Genomic DNA, 19,450 nt, shown 5'->3' with positions numbered 1-19,450 from the left:
TTTTTAGCATTTGAATTTATTATTGAACATTTATTTCCAGATAGTTCATGAATAAATATACATAAAAGGACTTCAACATCATACTTAAATTGTTATTTTAAATGCTTTGCAAAGATTCATAACCCAACTTTGAAATTATCTTTTTCCTTTTAGAGAGCTATAAAACATAAGGAATAAGTTTAAATGTTCATGCTAAATTAATGATGAAGTCAAACTAGAAAAGAAATAACTAACATGCAATTTCCTCTTTCTTTTAGATTAAAAGCTTTGCTAAGTATTGTGGCATAGCTAGATCTTTCAAAATTTTACATTTTTAAGGTAATTTATTTCACTTGCCTAAATATTTTCCTTAGTAGTATTATATTATTTTATTTAAATTATTTGTTTTTTAATTCAAATAAGATAATTAGAGTATAAAACTATGACTTATTCACTGTGATATAGCAAAAGCAAACAAGTAATAAACGAATAAACCATGGGTTTTAGAGTCAGACAGACTCAGTTTGAACACTAGCCACGGTATTTACTACGAGTTAGAGGTTCTTATGCAGGTTAATCAACCTGCCTGAGCTTCAGTGAATAATGATACTCAGAAGAATTGCTGTGAGGATGAAATGGCAAACTAAACATGTAAAGTGCCTGGCACAGTTTACCAATAATAATGATTACCATTAAATATAGCTGACTATGAGCCACATGCTATGCTAAATGCTTTATACATTTACAAAAGTAATCCTTATAGCATTCCTATGAAGCAGGAGTTACTTTGGCCCTATTTGTTCCATGTGGAAGTAAAGGGTACAGGTGTGAAACAATTTACCCAAATCTGTACAAGTCTTAAGTGTTGGGAGCAGCATTGTAACTGGGGTTCATCTGTTTGGTTAGCTATTGCTGTGTAATAAACTACCCCAAATTCCATGGCTTAAAACAACAACCATTTTATTATCTCTCATGATTTTATGAGTTGAATGAACTAAACTGGGTGGTTCTTTGCTTCACAAGGTGTCAACTGTAGCTGTAGCATCTGTTAGTGGTGGTAGGGTAAGGGAGTGCAATGTCTGAGATGGCTCATCACAAGGCTGGCATTAAGTGCTGACTGCTGGGAGCTCAGGTAGAACTGTCAGCTGGAGAATCTCTATTCTACTCCTTCTTGCAGTACTGCATGTAGCCTTACCATATGGATTGGCTTTGCTCAGCACTGGAGGCTGGATTATAGGAAGGAGTTTGGAAAGACAAGCTCCAACAACATGTAAGATGCTTTCACTTGCATTACACTTGTTCATGTCTCATTGGCCAAAACTAATCACATGGACAAGCCCAGAATCAATGTAGGAGAAAACAACACAAGGACATGAATACTGGAAGGCCCCCTGAAGGCCACTAAAGTAACAACCCACCACAACAGCTGTCATCAAAAGCATACTTTTGAGTCCTCCAAACAATCATGGTTGTCAGTAATCTGCTCCCTTTGGGCAGCATGTTGGCTAATGCCTTGTGAGAAGAACTTAGAAGTTTCAGATGTACAGTCAATTATATTTTTAGTAAACTTTTACATTTTCTTGCTTCCAAATATGACATAAAATTTCAAATTTATATAAAAGATTTTAAAAGAAATTTTAGTTTTATTAATGAAAATGGTTTAAATTATTTTTATGCATTTTTAATGCCATTCTATGTTGGGTTTTGTATGTTATAATTTATTACTGAATAAAATAAGGAGAACTATAGTTAAACTTTATACCTTATTATTCAAACAAAAGTCAATATATATTAATCTATTCGGATATATAATTAATTTCAGATTTTTAAGAAACTTATTTTCAAAGGAATGACTGTCATCCCATTATTCTATAAAGACAAGATTTTTATTTCAGAAACTATAATTCTATATTCATTTTATAGAAATTAAAATAATTTAGCCCTAATGGTATTTATGTAGATGGATTTCATATAAAATTTCTGTTTAAAAGTTTTACTTCAGATAAATAATACAAATAATACGTATTAGTATATAAAATTTATTTCCAAACAGAAGTACTTAACCTTAATGACTCAAAATATTTAAACTATTTCTTCTACTAATATTGAAATTTAGGCAACTTTTGAAGAAGTGAATAACTTGTAGAAAACAGAAAAAAATACATAACACTTTGCTCTTGATTCATTACTTCAAGTTAAATTAGTAAATGATTTATAGGTAATAAATACCATTTCAAAGCTGTTTGGTGACCAATGCAAACTCTGATAATATCATAGCCTAAAAGGAAGACTCTGAGGGGGGATATCCAAACAAAGTTCTCTCCTTAATGGTTGTGGTATTGCTATTAAGTTTTTTTCTTTTTCTTTTTTTTTTAATGAATGGAGAGAGATCTAGAAAAGAAGTAATGAAAAAAATTTGTACTTACTTTTTGTGACAACACCTTCTAAGCGAATGATATTTGGGTGGTCAAACTGACCCATGATACTAGCTTCTCTTAGAAAATCTCTTCTTTGCCGATCCATGTGGCCACCTTTCAAAGTTTTGATGGCAACTGGGATCTCTCTTTTCCCTGGTGTCTTCAAACGCCCACTACAGACTTCTCCAAATTCTCCTTAAAATATAAGCAAAAGTAGTTATTTGTTTAAATAGAATACTTATATTCCAGAAGAATTGAGTTGCCATACAGTACCAACCTTTGTTTGTTTGTTTTTTTAACATAGTGACTCTCAAGTGTGTTGTTTTCACCTGGAGATTTCTTTTGTAAAAATTAAATTTGTAATGACAATCCTCTTGATCAGAATAATGAATAATAGATTGCATTTCCATACATTGTACCCTAGGAACTACCATTGATAGATATCCCTGATCTGCTGAGAAAGTATGAATAGCAGAACGGTGATGCTAATGTAATTCTATAGAAAAGCAATCAGTGAATAATGTTTCCTGTTTCTGTTTTCAATACTGACATATGGGTCGAAGGTCTGCTCTATTCGGGGAATCCATCAGGCATATGTAGTTGAATTGACCCCATAAGCCACATGCCTGGGCTTCACTGCCCTTAAAAATCAATGGTAGATTAAATTCATGTATGAATTTATTGAAAAGACCGCACTAAACTTAACAATAATAAGTAATTACACTCGGTGAGTTATAAGTCACATATTTGGAACACTAATACAGAAAATTCAGCAATGGCTCCATTGGACAGATTAAATAATAGCCAAGTATTTATCATACATTTCTAAATATACATCCAGTGTTAGAGTGCTATGAGTTTCAAAGAAGTGTAAGACTTGGTTTCTGTTCTCAAGAGCTTATAGTCTGGTAGGAGAATTGATGAACATAAATGAAGCAACTAAAGAACATAAGAACCAATCTCTGCAAATGCTGTATTAAGTAAAAACAGTGAGAACTGGAAGACTTCCTAGAGGAGGTGGAAGGTTTGCTGGTCCTTGAATAATGGGTACAAGTCAGATATGCAAGAAAAGCAGCAACATTCTAGACGGGCTCATGGAGTGAGCGAGAGAAGTGAAGACAAAGGTTCAAAGGTCAAAAATAGTAAAATGAATGACAGACTTAAGGCAGAAAGGATATAAGGCTGACTAGAGGAATTATTTTGCAAAACGAGGTTAAAGGCTTTCTCAGTGCAATGCAATAAATTCAATACATTTTGAAATTCAAGACAATTTATCTAGGGCCAATTACCTGTATTTACTTAAGAACATGATGATTGATCCCCAATTTATTTATTTATAAAGTGAAGATAATAATAAAACCTACCATAATTCTATGATGTCCCTTCCATATAAGGATATTGGAAAGATCAAAAATGATAATATAAGTGAAAGTGTTTATAAACTGTAAAGTGCTATTCATGTGCTTTAAGTTATATAAATCTTTGGAAGAGTGAAAGGAATAAACACTAAAATATCTTTGGTTGGTTTACTGGCTAGCAGGTCTGGCCAATATTTTGATGCAATGGAAGTTTAAGTGTAGAGAATCGAATTAAATTTTTGCAGTACCATAGATTTCAATTATCCAGATTTCCTTTGGACAATTCATGTTGACTATGCATGAAAATGAACTACCATTTCGTGTAGATGGTAATATTTTTTAAGAGAAAAAAAACTAAGAAGGAAACAAGCCAAAACTTTGCTTCCTAAATTATGTATAAACATGTCCACTAGAAATAAAAAAACAGTCTAACCAGAGTTTATTCTGTATATATTAAACAACCAAGCAAACAAAAGTACTGACTAGAATGTGGTCCTTAAGTTCAGTGCATATGTTATTGACATTTTATAAATCTTACATAATTTGACATCAAACTATAATATATATTTTTTTTTTTTACTTATGGTACTCTCAACCTGTTATGGGATAAATGTTCATATGTTCACCGGTAAAGAAGCCATAGTTTTTCAATTTTGTTTGTAATTGTGTTTTGATTTTCTAAAGATTTTCTCTTGGACATAAAAAAATGGCAATTGATAGAAATTTTCAACATTTTTCTATTGAGGCTCTGGAACTGAGAGAAAAGGTATGTGCATGTGTTGAAGTTAATGTCTAATACATCTGAGTCTACTAAGATACTTGAAATTCCTTCTCAGATCACTCTGGTTAGTTGTAATAAATATCTAGAACAAAAAAATAAATATTTTTCTTTTTTTTTGCCTTAATAAATCTATTAGTACCTATAAAAGATATGGCAACATTTTAAAACTCTTCACCTACCACGACTCCATAATCTAAGTGATTTTCTGCAAACATTTCATAGTATTTCAAATAAACTTTTGAATATAGTGAAAAGAATAGAGAACTCTATTGGTATTTGTCAAGACAAGCATAGTGGTAATTTTCTTTGGTTTTCCGCTGTCTGAAATTCATGTATCTTATTAACACCAGGCAGGTGTTTTCTTCATGTCAAGCTCTGCATGATCAAGTTGTTATCACACTTATTTCAACAACATTAAATCTGGTTGCCTGAATTAAAGATCTGAGACTCATACTGCATCTTTTAGGCAATGTCCAAAAAATTCAGTCACAGAATATATTAAAACCCCTATCTGTGGCAGCCCTGGATGTATCAGACATATCAGGCAGAGAGGAAAAACTATTTTAGATTAGCTGCATACTTTCAGATGGTGCCAAAGACAGATCTATTATATGATTGCCCTTGCATCAAGAGAAGAGGCCCTATATTAACATAATTAAGATAAACAATTCCTCAATAAGATCTATTATTGTTTATATATACTTGTTAGTTCATCATTAACTCGCTGATTATAGGAATATGATGTTAATTATTTTTTCAATACATCATCTTTATCATTATTACAAAGGTAAAGACATACAGTGTTTATTATGATCCAGGTCTAAAAACCAAATATATATTTTAATCTCAAGAACAAACCTTTGAGATGGGTACCATTATTACCCATGCTTTACAGTTGAGGAAACTGAAGCACATGAACTAAGTAACTTGTCCACAGTGACATAACCAGAAAATAGTAGAGCTGCAATTTGAACCCAGGCAGTCTGGCTCCAGAGTTCTTGCTTATAACCACTATTTTCTGTTGTCTGAAATGATTATCATTGATAATATTTTCTTGTTTAGTATGCCAAATTTCCAATTGGAAACCATGGTGTCTTTAAACCAACTATTGTATAATGTTCAAACACATCAACTGGATATGCACGGGTTGAGTGGGATGATAAAGCCATATACTAGGAATCTTTCACTATAAAATGAAAATGGAGACATATAGCTCAAATATGTTGTATATTAGATCATCTGGAAAAAAATCACTACTGTCTATGTAGTTTCAAGCAAGCAAAGAAAATTACATCTAGGATAATTGATCTTCTGCCACTGACAGTCCATTCACTGGCTAACAATCTCATCCATCTCTCTGCATGGTGGTAAAACCTTCTTAGAAAAACAATTTTATTGTATAACATATAGAGTCATATTAAAATATCAATTAGTATTGGATTTTCTACATAAAGCCTATATAATAGAACTAAAAGTGTGAGAGGATGGTAGAGGCAGCAAGGGACAATCCATTTTGGTGAACTGTCATATCACGATCCCCTGGAGGCTTTCCATAGTTTTACTCCCAATGTTCCAATATTCTGGTTCTCCCCTACCTCCAACATCTTGAGAGTCATTGAAGCAAAGCCTCCTTTTTTATGGTTTTTTTAAAACATGCCTCTCAGGTGTAATGAAGTATGTCTTTATTTACTGTCTCCCTTATATGGGACTGCTCTCCACAGGTTGTCCGCCTTCCTCTCTTGTCTCCACTTTCCTCAGTCCCTCTCTATGTGGATGGCTTCTTATTAGCAGTAAAGGCAAACTTGACGTCTCCCATTCATATGCTTTTTCTGATCATCCTGTCTGGTTCAGTCCCTCACTACCATCAGGTCCTTTCAAATTATCAAATAAAATAATAACAGCTCTACAATCAGAAGCTCACTTTGCTCTCAGAGCTGGGCTATATTATTCCCCTATCCGACATTATACCAACCTTGACAAGGTTACTCTGAGACCATGAAAGAATGAGACAGAGTATAATTTTGCCTAAGCACAGACAAAGGCAAGGTCATGCTGCCAAAAATACTGAACATCCCTCCTCTCTTGGCTAAAATAAGTGACTGCTACTTCTTTACCAATTATAATCTTCTCCTTATTATAGTCTCCCCTTCCTCTAGATATATTAAGATAGTGTGGTTGAAGTCCTAAAATTAAAGCTCAGTATTATGTGCTGTTTTGATATCTGTGGGAAACTCAGAAGGCCTCGAATGATCTTAGTATAGATTCTCCTCCCCACTCTGCTTTCACAGATAACATCCTCTAGACATACAACTCTTCTTATCAAAGGAAACAGATACAGTTCCTCCTTATCCTTGAGTAGCAGATTTCACTTTTCTGCCAGCTATGGAATAACTCAAACAAGCCAACCTCGGTTCCCAAGTGTAACCTCCGTGTAGCCCTGTGTGGCTGCAAGTATATGTAATTAATAAATATCTGTCAATTGTATCTATCTAATGTAGGGTGTTGTGCATGCATCCATCCCATAATCCTAAGGTGGGAATCTCTCCCTCACCAACAGGGTGAATAGGAGGCAATTAAATCAGATACTCAATCACAGAATTGCCTCTGATTTCTGATAGTATCTAATCTAGAGAAAACCCTTGCTTCTTTAGACCTTCCCAAATCACTCAACCAAAGCCCAAATCCTATAATAGATTTCTTCCAACACCTTCTTCCTGACACACACTATCATTACCCATGCTGTGTGTTCTCCCTTGTTGAAATGAGCAATAAATCCAACTTTTTCAATGTAGTATATTCCTGAGATCTTTGGCTTGAGAGTATTAGTATAACACATTTATTGTACAGCACATTTGACTATTTTGAAGTTATCTTTAAAGTTCATTTTTAATTAGTTTATTCATTTATTAACTATTGTTCCATTTCAACACCTCCTCTGACCTTGGCCTGTCACCCATAATCTGAATCATAAAGGCATAGGCCTTGACTATCTCTATTTTCTGTTGTATCCATAGTGCCTAGTGCATAATAAACCACTCTAACTCTAGACCCAAAGCTAGAGTATCTGAGAGTAGAGGTATAGGTTAGGAAATTTCCCAATATGCTAACTTTTTTTTTTATTTGCCCAGTCTCTTTTCCTTTCCTTTTATTGTGTACAATTTAGAGATACTTCGATATCTTCTGCATTCAGTTTTTTACAAGCTTAAATGTGTACTTTCCTTCCTGAGTATAATGGCAACAGGAAAAAAATATTTTTAAATATCATATAAGAAAAGAGTTAAAAAAAAGACATAGAGAAAAAAATAATAGATTTTAAATTCAGTTAGAGAGGGATATATTCATTGCTTTAGATCTTAAGATAAATTCCCTTATTATTAATGTTATCAGGAGGGTCGCCCATTCACTTGCATTCACTGTCTATCATTCAAAGATGAAATATCAGAATCCTGATGACTAATTCTGATTTCTTTCTGATACATAGCATACCATCTACAAATAAAAGAGAACATGTTTTAGAGAATTTATAACCTTACACCTGTTGAAATGATCTTTGCTTCTGATTTGACTTCACAAAATTCAACACTATGCAAGATTTTTTTATGTTTAACAAGGCTTGTCAATAGGAGGATTAGGCCAAACATGGGAATTCTTAGAAGTTAGGGCTTCTATTTCTGGCTTCACCACTAATTTATTTTGTGGCATTGGAGGAAGTCATACTACAATTTGTTTTGTGGTATTAGAAGAAGTCACACTACATTTTCCTGCTCAGTATCATTGAGAGTGGGTTAAATATCTACAACCCATCTGTTTCCTGAAATATAAAGATTAATGTGTAAATCTTTGCAAAGCTTTTTGAGCTTTAAAAAAGTTCTGTGTAACCACAGTCATTTAAATTATACTGGTAGCACACAGGATAAGATAGCACAGAGGTATGTTAAATCTGTAGTTTGGGTTGGCTCCATAGTGTAGTGGATAGTATGTCTGCTTTACATGCAGAAGGTCCTGAGTTTGAGCCTCAGGTGGAGCCACAGGCACTACTGTGGGTGAGCCAGGCCCCGGGAGTGCACTGTTAACATCCGTAGGTCAGTGGTGGAAGTGTGTGGGGGGGAAAAATGTAGTTTATCCTTTATTTCTAGATTCTTAAAAGTTTAAGCCAAAAAGAGGGATTTCTTTAAGACCTGAGAATGAGTTTTTTTTTTTAACATCCTTTTCAAAAGATGAGTAAGGATTTCTTCAATGAATAAGCTAAGTAACATATTATTCATTTTTCCCATACTACATTCCAAATATTAAACAGCCTCTTTTTTTTTACAGGCAAGTTTTTGTTCTTTTCCATTAAAAAAATCCTCCTAAATATAACACTGTCCTCAAGGAGATTAAATTTTTCATAACCTCTTATATCATAAAGTCCAGTATATTACTTACTTATTAAATACTCTTATTTATAATATTTTGACTATTCAAACTCACCGATACCTCTCTTCTTAGAATACCTTTTTGTTAATTCAGTGTATCAGCCTCTACCAGATGGCCTCTCATATCACCTGCTTTTTCTCCTCAAGGTACATTGTAAGAGCTCCTCTGTAGTCTAAAAAATATTTGCATTTTAAAACTCTGCTTGATGTTCTATCAAAACTGATTCTCTACTCTGCTATCAGAAGAATTATGTTGGAAATAAAATCTAATTAAAAATCTCTCTGGCCTAGAAAAACTTAATATCTTTGAGCCTCAGTTTCCTTATCTATAAAATGTAATTTTCTGTTTTGCAGAGTTAGAGGAAGTAAAAGTAGCTAGCCCTTTGATAGCTCCTATTATTGTTACCACATACTTCTACTTGCCCATTTGGCCATCCCTCCTCTGCATATGAATCCTAGGACCAATTTAACCTTCTGTCTCTCCTCTCACAATCAGGCTGATGAGCACTCTGCACTGGATAGTAGTGTTACTAGACATGTATGGTTTTTTTCTCAGCTACATTCTCTTTTCAGTATACATACTATCTTGGAGTAATGTCTTTCACTACCACCAACTACTTAACTGCCTTTAGGCTATTAAGTTCCAAATCTTTACTTATAGCTCACACTTTTGTCTTGAACTCTAGACTTGTATAATCACCTAGAAGTCTCCTAGGGTCCATCTTATCATCATCTTCTGTATTAGTCTGTTTGGGCTACTGTGAAAAAATATCATTGACTGGGTGGCTTAAATAACAGAAATTTAATTTGTCATGGTTATGCAGGCTGAGAAGTTCAAGATCAAGGTGACAGCTGATTCATTTCTTGATGAGAGTTCTCTTCCTGGCTTGCAAGACAGCCACCTTCTTATTGTCCTCACAGAGCCTTTCCTTGGTGAGATCATGGATAGAGATATTTCCCTCTCTTTTTCTCTTCACATAAAGTTGCCAATCCTATTAGATTAAGACCTCACCCCTATGACCTCATTTAACCTTAATTAAAAACTAGAAGCTCTATTTCCAAATACAGTTACACTAGGGGGTTAAAGCTTTAACATATGAATTTGGGGTGGCAAAATTCAATCCACACAATCTCTTAAAACTCAATTTCCCATCTTCATCCCTTAATTTATTTAGTAGCTGTGGTTAAATTAATATTGGCTCTTCAAAGATGTCCACATTCTAATGCATAGAATATGTGAATGTGTTACCTTATACAGGCATATCTTGGAGATATTGAGGCTTCAGTTCCAGACTATGGTAATAAAGTATCACACTAAAGCGAGTTGTAATTTTTTTGCTAGTGGAGGGTCTTACCTTTAGTTTGTAAAAAATGCAACACCTGTGAAGTGCAATAAAGTGAAGCACAATAAGGTATGTCTGTATAGCAAAAGGGACTCTATAGATATACTGAGTTAATGATCTTGACGTGGATACCCTGAATGATCCAGGTGGGCCCAATGTATTCACAAAGGTTCTTATAAAAGGGAGACAGGAGGGACAGTCAGAGAAGGTGATGAGATGATGGAAATAGAGGTAAGAGAGAGAGAGAGAGAGAGATTTGAAGGTGCTTTGCTGTTGGCTTTGAATATGAAGAAGGGGACATGAGCCAAGGGATGCAGGTGACTTTTAGAAGCTGGAAAAGGCAAGGAAACAGATTCTTCCCTGAAGGACCCAGAATGAATCAGTATTGTCAACACCCTGACTTTAACCTACCGAGACTGATTTTGGACTTCTGACTTCCAGAACTGTAAAATAATGTGTGTGTGTGTGTGTGTGTGTGTGTGTGTGTGTGTTTAGCCACTAATTTGTGGTAGTACACAATGGCTCTTAACATGGGGCTTGGGACAGAGTAAGTACTCAAACATTAGTTTCCATTTTAGGCTGGATGATATCCTTCTTTTAAGCATAATTTCTTATTACTCTCCAATGTGCCCCTTTTACATTGTTCTATTAATAGTACTTCTCTCCTTAGTTGCAAGTTCCTGTTCTTTTATCGCTCCCATTACACTGTGAAATTTTGAGCACAAGGATTTTGTCTTAGTTTTAATCCTCAGATCTATAATAGGGACACTATGGGTAACCAACATTGACTGAATGCATGACTGGACAGTATCCTCATGATAGACACCTTCATCAGGATTCAACTCTCTATGTGAAAGTATCCGCTAAACAAGTTCAAAGTGTTATTTGAGAGGGCAACTATGAGAGAATATCATTTACCCAGTATGTGTGAATTCTTACACTAGTACAAATAAAACATTTTGGAATTTAGTCAGGCAATAAAAATGATCAGTATTCTCAGTGGAGGGCTTGTGTTTAGACAAGCATGACTAAGAGAAGCTTAGTGGGCTGTCAGCTGTAGTGGTCAAAATGTTTTCAAAAATAGAAGAAAAAGCACATCTCCAAAAATATATAGATCATTATTTTGATGAAAAAAGCCAATGAGTGTCCTAAATTACTATTTAAAAATATATCACATAAGTCTTTAATAGCAAGAAAGTTTTTGCATAGCTTTAAAATACTAAAAGTTTATAAATAAAACTATATTAGGTCATTTTATCTTAAACTAAAGAAAACATGCATAGAAAATCACTAACACCTCTGTAAATTAAACCATAATTCAGAGTTATAGACATTTTAATTTGATTTTAATATTCTCAAGAGATAACAACAGGCAGATGTTCTAATAAAATAAACATTAAAAAGTTTGTTTTCATGTTAAAGAGCTATTTTCATTAATGCAAACGTTATTTTAGGTTAAAATTTTATTCAGTTTTGTCTTTCAGGAGATATGCATCATATTTTATCTTTTTAAAAGTTGAGCTTAATTATTTCATTTATTCATAAAAGATTGTTTTTCACTGAGTCATAGATTGCAACATATATTATTATATGTACTACTGAGGAGAAAATACTGCTGCCAATTAAACTGTGAGTGCTATCAATAATAATAAAACAACAACAACAACATAAGTTTAGCAATATTAAAGTGAGAAAATTTACTGGAGCAAAACTTGAAAGAAATCACTCATAGGCTGAATAACTGGAATATGATCTCATTTGGTGTATATCCTTCTAATCTATTTCCTAAGCATAAAGTTTATATTTTTTATTCATAAAGTTGTAATCATACTATATAGTATTTTTCTGTATGTACCTAAGACCTTTTTATATTCACTTACTATTATGGCACATGCAGTATTCATGCAATTACATATGACTTATTTTAAAAATCCTTTCTTAAAGAGCTTTGAAATGAGTCCCAATTTTTTTCTATTACTTTTTTTAAAAACAGCTTTTATTATCGAATATTGTATGAGTTATTATTATAAGCATTACCGAGCAATGTTTTTGCAATTTAAAATTTGTTATAATTCCACTCCATTGCAATAAGCACTTACAATATTCTTATTGAAACAAAGCCAAAAGAAGTGATAAAACAATTTTTGTTCAATGGTATATACAACCTAAGAAAAATGCCAAGCACATATTTCATTAATCCAAAACACAAGTCAAATAAACTTTTTTTCAGCTCACACTTTTGCCTGGGGAATAAAATTTTAATATTCTTTGAAAGAGTTTGTGTAAAATTGAATTTATCTATTCCTTTAATTAATGTGTTTGGTAAAACTTGCCAAAAACCCCTCAAAATTTGGATTTGAAACTTCCTTTGTAAGGGAAAAAAAATTGTTAAATACTGATAAAGTTTAGACTCATGGACACCGACTGTGGGTTAGTGGTTACCAGAGGGAAGAAGAGGCGGGGAGAGGTATGTAAGGGTAAAGGGGGTCAAATATTTGATGGCAGAAGGAAATCTAACATTGGGCGGTGAACACAATGCAATACACATATGACATATTATTGAATTGTACGTTTGAAACTTATTTGATTTTATTAACCAATGTCACTCCAATAATTTTAATAAAAAAGGAAAAAATACTGATAAAGTTTATGTAATTAATATAGGACAATTTAGATTCCTAGTCGTCTTGAGTTTTTATAATCAATTTCTGGAAACTTGTCTCTTTTATCTAGTTTATATATTTATCATCATAAAGTTGTTTATAATGCTTTCCTATTAATTTTTAAATATTTAATCAGTAGTTATAGCTTTTTTTTATCTGTAATATTGTTTACTTATACCTTATATTTTTCTCAATCTATTTTGTCAGTTTTATAATTTTATTAATATTTTAAGAAAGACAGCCTATTGAAGTGAAGGCGATCCTTGCAAATGATACATCCAATAAGGGGTTAATATCCAAAATATATAAAGAACTCATACAACTTAACAGCAAAGAAATCAAACAGTGTAATTAAAAAATGGGCAGAGGACCTGAATAGACATTTCTCCCAAGAGGACACAGAGATGGGCAACAGACATATGAAAAGAAACTCAACATCACTAATCATCAAAGAAATACAGATCAAAATCACAATGAAATATCACCTCACACCTGTCAGAATGGCTGTCATCATGAATCAACAAAATACAAGTGCTTGACAAGGATATGGAGAAAAGGAAACTCTTGTAAACTGTTGGTGGGATTGCCAATCATTGCAGCCACTATGGAAAACAGTAAAAAATTAAAAAATAGAGCTTCCATATGACTCAGCAATTCCACTTCTAGGTATTTATACAAAGAAAACAAAACATTAATTCAAAAAGAAATATGCACCCCCATGTTCATTGCCGCATTACTAGTAATAGCTAAGATAGGAAAGCAACCTAGATGTCCATCAACAGATGAATGATAAAGATGTGGCACACACACATATACATACACACACTGAACTATTATTCAGTGGTAAAAAAGAACAAAATCTTGCCATTTTGACAACATGGATGGTCATAGAGAGTATTATGTTAAGTGAAGTAACAAATTATACAAATTTCACTTATATGTGGCATCTAAAAAAACAAAATGAATAAATAAAACAAAACAGAAACAGACCCAAATGTATAGGGAACAAGGTCATGGCTGTCAAAGGGGAGGGAGTAAAGGAATGGGAATAAAAATTTTAAAAGTATAAAAATACATAAGAAAAGTACTATTATGTATATCTATATATACAGAGAGAGAGAAAAAAAAATAATTATTTACTCACCAATTGGTAATATGACTTCTGACACATGTCTATTTCTCTTGGTTGCACATTCTATATACAATACTTATGGATAAAAAATAAACATGGAAAAAAAGACCTTTCATTTTTTTACTATTTTGTTTTCTATTTTGATATTTTCTTTACTATTTCCCTCTTTTTATATTCTTTATGATTATTCTATTTCTTTTTTTCTAAAATAAATTATGTGCTTAGCAGATTAATTTTTAGCAATTCTTCATTAAGGCTGTATCTTCACCTCTAAAGCACTGCATTAGTTGTAGCCCATAAATTTTAAGATGTAGTTTTTTCTTTATTATTTAGTTCTAGAGATTTTTCAGTTTATATTAAAATAACCCATGAGTTATTTATTTACATTAAAATAACCTACGAGTTATTTTAAAATACATTTTAAACTTTCTGACTTTTTGGTTACCTTTACATTATTTATGTCTAACTTAATTGTATTTTGGTTAGAAATGTATTCTACAAAAATCTGATTTGTTGCATACTGCTTTATGGCTTAATATATGGTTAATTTTTATAAATATTTTATGTACTTGAAGATAATGTAATTCTGTAAATTAGGGTTTATTGTTCTATTTATATAATCATCAAATAGAATTTGATTGTATTCCTCACATCACGTAGGCTCACTGCATTTTTTTTCCTATTTGATTTGGCAATTGTTAAAGGAAGTATATAAAAAATCCTACCATACTGACAAATTTATCAATTTCTGATTGTAATGCTACTGTTAATTTTTGCTTTTCATTTTTGGAATATGTTTTTATACACCTTATTGTTGTGAGATATGACACTGAAATCTAGAACTGTTATCCCTAATACTGAATGTTACCTTAAAAATTATGAAAATATTGCTCACAAAGTATTAAAATAGGTAAATTTTGAGCTTGAGCATGAACATTTTAAACAGGAAAAATTTCTATTTCTTAATATACTTTTGCTCATTGCCTCCTATTATAATAATAAAATAGCTACATGGGTACTAGGTACCATTTTAAATACTTTACATAAATTAATTCATTTAAAAATGCATCACTAAACTAATTATGAAAAATTTAAAAATATGAAGATCGAGTTTGTTTAAACGAGCCATTGATAATAATAGAGTTAATTTAGAAATATCTAGAAAACATGCATGTATTTTGGAATCTCACTGGGAGACTCTTATAATGTCTTCTAGGTACCACTCTCGTAGATTATTGGTCTCATCTAGTATAATAGTCCTGTTGTGCTTAGGATATAAGTCGTACATGGAATATAATCCCTGAATATTCTTATAAATCTGGCATTCTAGGGACATATTTTCTAAGCAAATCTTTAGATTTTTAATCCTTTCAAAATCTATACTTTTGGTATGGTAACTGCAACTCCGAATTTAAGGCTATGTTATTTTTGGCATCCCCAAATTAAATATGAATAAACAACCTAAGTGTCCATCAATGAATGAATGGATAAAGAAATTGTGGTATATATATAATGGAATATTATTCAGCCAGAAGAAACAAGGAAATCCTACCTCTTGGGACAACATGAGTGGATTTTGAAGGCTTTGTGCTAAATGAAATAAGTCAGACAGAGAAAGACAAATATGGTATGATCTCATTTATATGTGGAATCTAAAAATAGAAACAAAAACTCCACCAAACTCATAGATAAAGAGATGACATTTGAGGTTACCAGAGGCAGAGGGTGAGAGGAGAGAAAATTGGAGAAAGGTGGTCAAAAGGTATAAACCTCCAGTTATAAGATAAAGAAATAACAGGAATTTAATGTATAACATGATGAATATAGTTAATGCTGCTGTATGACATATAGGAAAGTTAAGACAGTAGATATTAAGAGTTCTTATCACAAAGAAAAATTATTTTTTCTTTTCTTTTTATTGTATCTATATGAATTGATGGATATTAACTAAACTTATTGTAGGAATCATTTCACAATACATATAAATCAAACCATAATGCTACATACCTTAAACTTATACAATGATGTATGTTACTTATTTCTCAATAAAACTCAAAAAAAATTAGTCTTAATAGCAGTAGCCACCTAAGATTAGATGGCACAATTTATCACGTCTAAAAGAAAATGAGTTCAATTCTACTTCTTGAGCTTTGCAAGAGTAACTGCTAAAATGACATAAACAACATCTAGTCTTATTTATTTGATTAAAAGCCAAGAAAAGGTTGACAGCTGAAATGGTATTATAAGTTTCAAATATTTTCTAGTTTTAACCACATTGTATTTTGAAAACAAAAGAGATAGTGAAAAAGTGTAGAATTTAAAAACTCAATAGGCCAACGGAAGATAGAAATAAAGAGAAATGCATTTGTAATAATGTGAATATATACCATATAACTCTTTGAAATTGAGATTAATAAAGAATTTTCAGGAACTTTTAAAAGCATTTTGTGCAGGCATATAAGACTGCAAGCAGAGCAGAGAGAGGTGTTAAATATTTTTTGTTTCTTTTTAATAATAAAGGTCAGATGATTGCTTTGGATTTCACTACACAGAAAGTCATAATTTAGGGAAAATATGACAGTGTTCATATTCATGTTGGTGGAATAAATGAAAGTTGCTTGTCACTTGTCATAGATGCTATGTTTCTTTGAGGAGAAAAGAAAAACAGTCAGAAAAAAAAATCCACAACTAAAGATAAAATATATTGCATTTAGTTCCACATATACAGGGAAATTTTTATTTGAGAAATTATAAAACTGGTATTTCTACACAGTAGCTGCTATCTTGAGATATAAACAGATCAGAAATTTTCTTGACTCATCACCTGCTTTTATGTTTTATTTAATTCAAAGTAAGCACAATATGTTCTTAAATAAAATATTTTAAATAATCTGCATTAATTGATTTTTAATGTTAAATATTTAAACTTTATATTGGAAGATAGGAAACAATTCTAGTAGTCTTATTTCATGTTGTGAAAAAATGATATGAAAAAGGTTTAGGGTTAAAAACAAGGGAGAGAGTCAGAAATTAATATATATTAGAAAATATTAGAAAAGTATATTTATGTTTGAGGATCTCCCAGGCTTGTCTCATTTTGTAGGCTGTTGAAAACTTACTAGGCCTGGCTTCTGGGTAAAGATGGTAGTGTAAACATGTGCTTATCTCTTTTATCTTTCTGAGGCCCCTTTAGTAATAGAAAAGGAAAACATTAGGTGAAAACCCTTAAGGACAATAACAAGGGATTGAACTCCAGTAAGATGAGAGTTCAGCAAAAATGTTAAGATGAAAGGCCACTGGGGAGCATTAATGGGTGTAAAAAGAAAAAAAAAAGAGGTTCCATTTGTTGAAAGGAGAGAAATACACACGGTGAAACCATAAGTGGACTCCTGGCTTAGATGTACCCATTATGGCAAAGGGCAGAAGTGAGACATAGGTCTCAAACAGAGCAAGAGTATAGTTTGAAAGTTTTACAAGAAAGAGTTGACCACTAATTCCTGTAAAATATCAGAATATTTTCTTCTAGAAAAGAATGAATGTTCCCATGGAAAATACAAACCATATATTGACATGTGAATATCTCCAATAAAACAGTCCCTAACCATCCAAAGCGATGCCCACTGTAGACATGCCTGCATTCTCACGCAGAGCCTCTAATCAGTGCCTCACTTGTGAACATGAATGAAAAGCCAAGGTTCACCAGTGAGAAGAGTCCCCAATATGAAATAAAGGCAAAAAATAATAAAACAGAAAGAATCTAAAAGAAACAGTGATAGTGTGTGACAAATTAGTTCATCTATTAAGAAAGATGTGAATGCTGAAAAAAAAGAAATGATGGAATTAGATATCTGCAAATTAAATGACAGCAGAAAAAGTACTCAATGAAAGTCTTGGAACATGGGTATATATTGTTGAAGAAGCCTGCTAGAAAATAGAACAAATCTGCATTTACAAAGAACAAATCCAAACACCAAATATATGAGTTTAATGCTTAAAATGGTAAAAACTCAATCCAGGGTTTCCAAAAATGACTAATAGGAATTCCAGAGAGCATAAAGAGAATTCAGGCGAGGAAAATTGCATAGAAATCAATAGTAAAGATTTTAAAAGAGCAAACATCTCCAGATTGAAAGAGCTTCTATGTGTGTGGCACATTAAGATGCAGTTCTAGGGTAGAATCCTCCAGGCTTTCACTGGTTAGCAGTAGTGCTATCTGTTAAGAGACAGTAGAGCATTATCTTTAAAATTCAGAGAGAAAATACTTTTAACTTACAATTCTATGCTCTGACTGTTTATTTATTAAAAAGACATTTTCAGATATAAGACAATCCAGAAAATGTAGTTCCTCTGCAAACAGTCCACTCTTAGAAAGTCAATAGAGGATTTGTTCCAACAAAGCAAAGATGATAAAGCAAGAGAGAGAAAGATCATGGGATACAGGAAATAATGGTTCCAAATTAATTAAGTGACCAGGAGAAAGGAGGAGACCCATGCATCAGTTCAAGTAGAAGCAGGAGATCAGACTTCAGGAAAGCAGCCACTCATGTGGCAGAGTCTGGATATACTGAATGATGCTCTAGTCTAGAACAGTCTAGAGCAGGGATTGGCAAACTTTTTCTGTCAAAAGTCAGATAATGAATATTTTAGGTTTGTGGAAAGTTCCAACTCTGTTACAACTACTTAATTCTGCAGTTTCAGCATAAGAGCAGCTATAGATAATAAGTAGACAAATGGGTATGGCTGTCTCCCATTAAAAACAGGTAATTTGGTTCATGGGCCACAGTTTGTCAAACTCGGCTCTAAAGAAACTCAGCCATGAATTTACAGCAGCATTACCAATAGGACATCAGAACAGCAAACCTACTCTAAAGAAGGTGGCATCATTGAAAAGAACCTATGCAATTCAGCAGTCAGGTTAAAAAAGGCTAAATTTTTCTCATCTTCTAACTTAGCAAAAAACGACATCTTACTGCCAGGAGCTCTCATATTAGAAATCTTACCAGAAAGAGTGAAAACATTTTACAAACATTAAAATAGGACTTTGAAAATAAAGTTTTTAACTTTTCAATTTGGTTACAAGTATAAAAAATCATACCTATATTTGTTGGAACAATATATAGAGACTTAAATATAATATTTAAGGATATAAAGGTAACATCAGTTATAACAGTAACAGCTATATTGAGAGGAGAAGTGGGTATTGTAAATAAGCCAAATCTTTATCTGTGATAATAGGAAGTCAACAGATAATGTCTAATGCTAAAATGAATATGCAAGTAATTGGAATTAGAAAAAAGAATCAGTTAAAAAGTATTGTCACAATTGGGAGGGCCTTAGTGTTGAATGAGGAGTCAAGGGAAAG

The 19,450-nt window shown here is 32.5% G+C and overlaps 1 protein-coding gene across 1 annotated transcript in view; it reads right to left on the bottom strand.

Annotated features, from left to right (window-relative positions):
- The window catches only part of EPHA6 (EPH receptor A6), an 809,212-nt gene that overhangs the window by 190,009 nt on the left and 599,753 nt on the right, over nucleotides 1-19,450 (bottom strand). Inside the window, 1 exon segment of the mRNA XM_006923412.1 lies at nucleotides 2,406-2,591. Coding sequence (XP_006923474.1) covers nucleotides 2,406-2,591 — 186 coding nt within the window.

This window comes from Pteropus alecto, unplaced genomic scaffold (genome assembly GCF_000325575.1).
Source record: "Pteropus alecto unplaced genomic scaffold, ASM32557v1 scaffold379, whole genome shotgun sequence".
In the NCBI taxonomy this organism is placed as follows: domain Eukaryota; kingdom Metazoa; phylum Chordata; class Mammalia; order Chiroptera; family Pteropodidae; genus Pteropus; species Pteropus alecto.
This window is presented reverse-complemented; position numbering and strand designations above follow the sequence as displayed.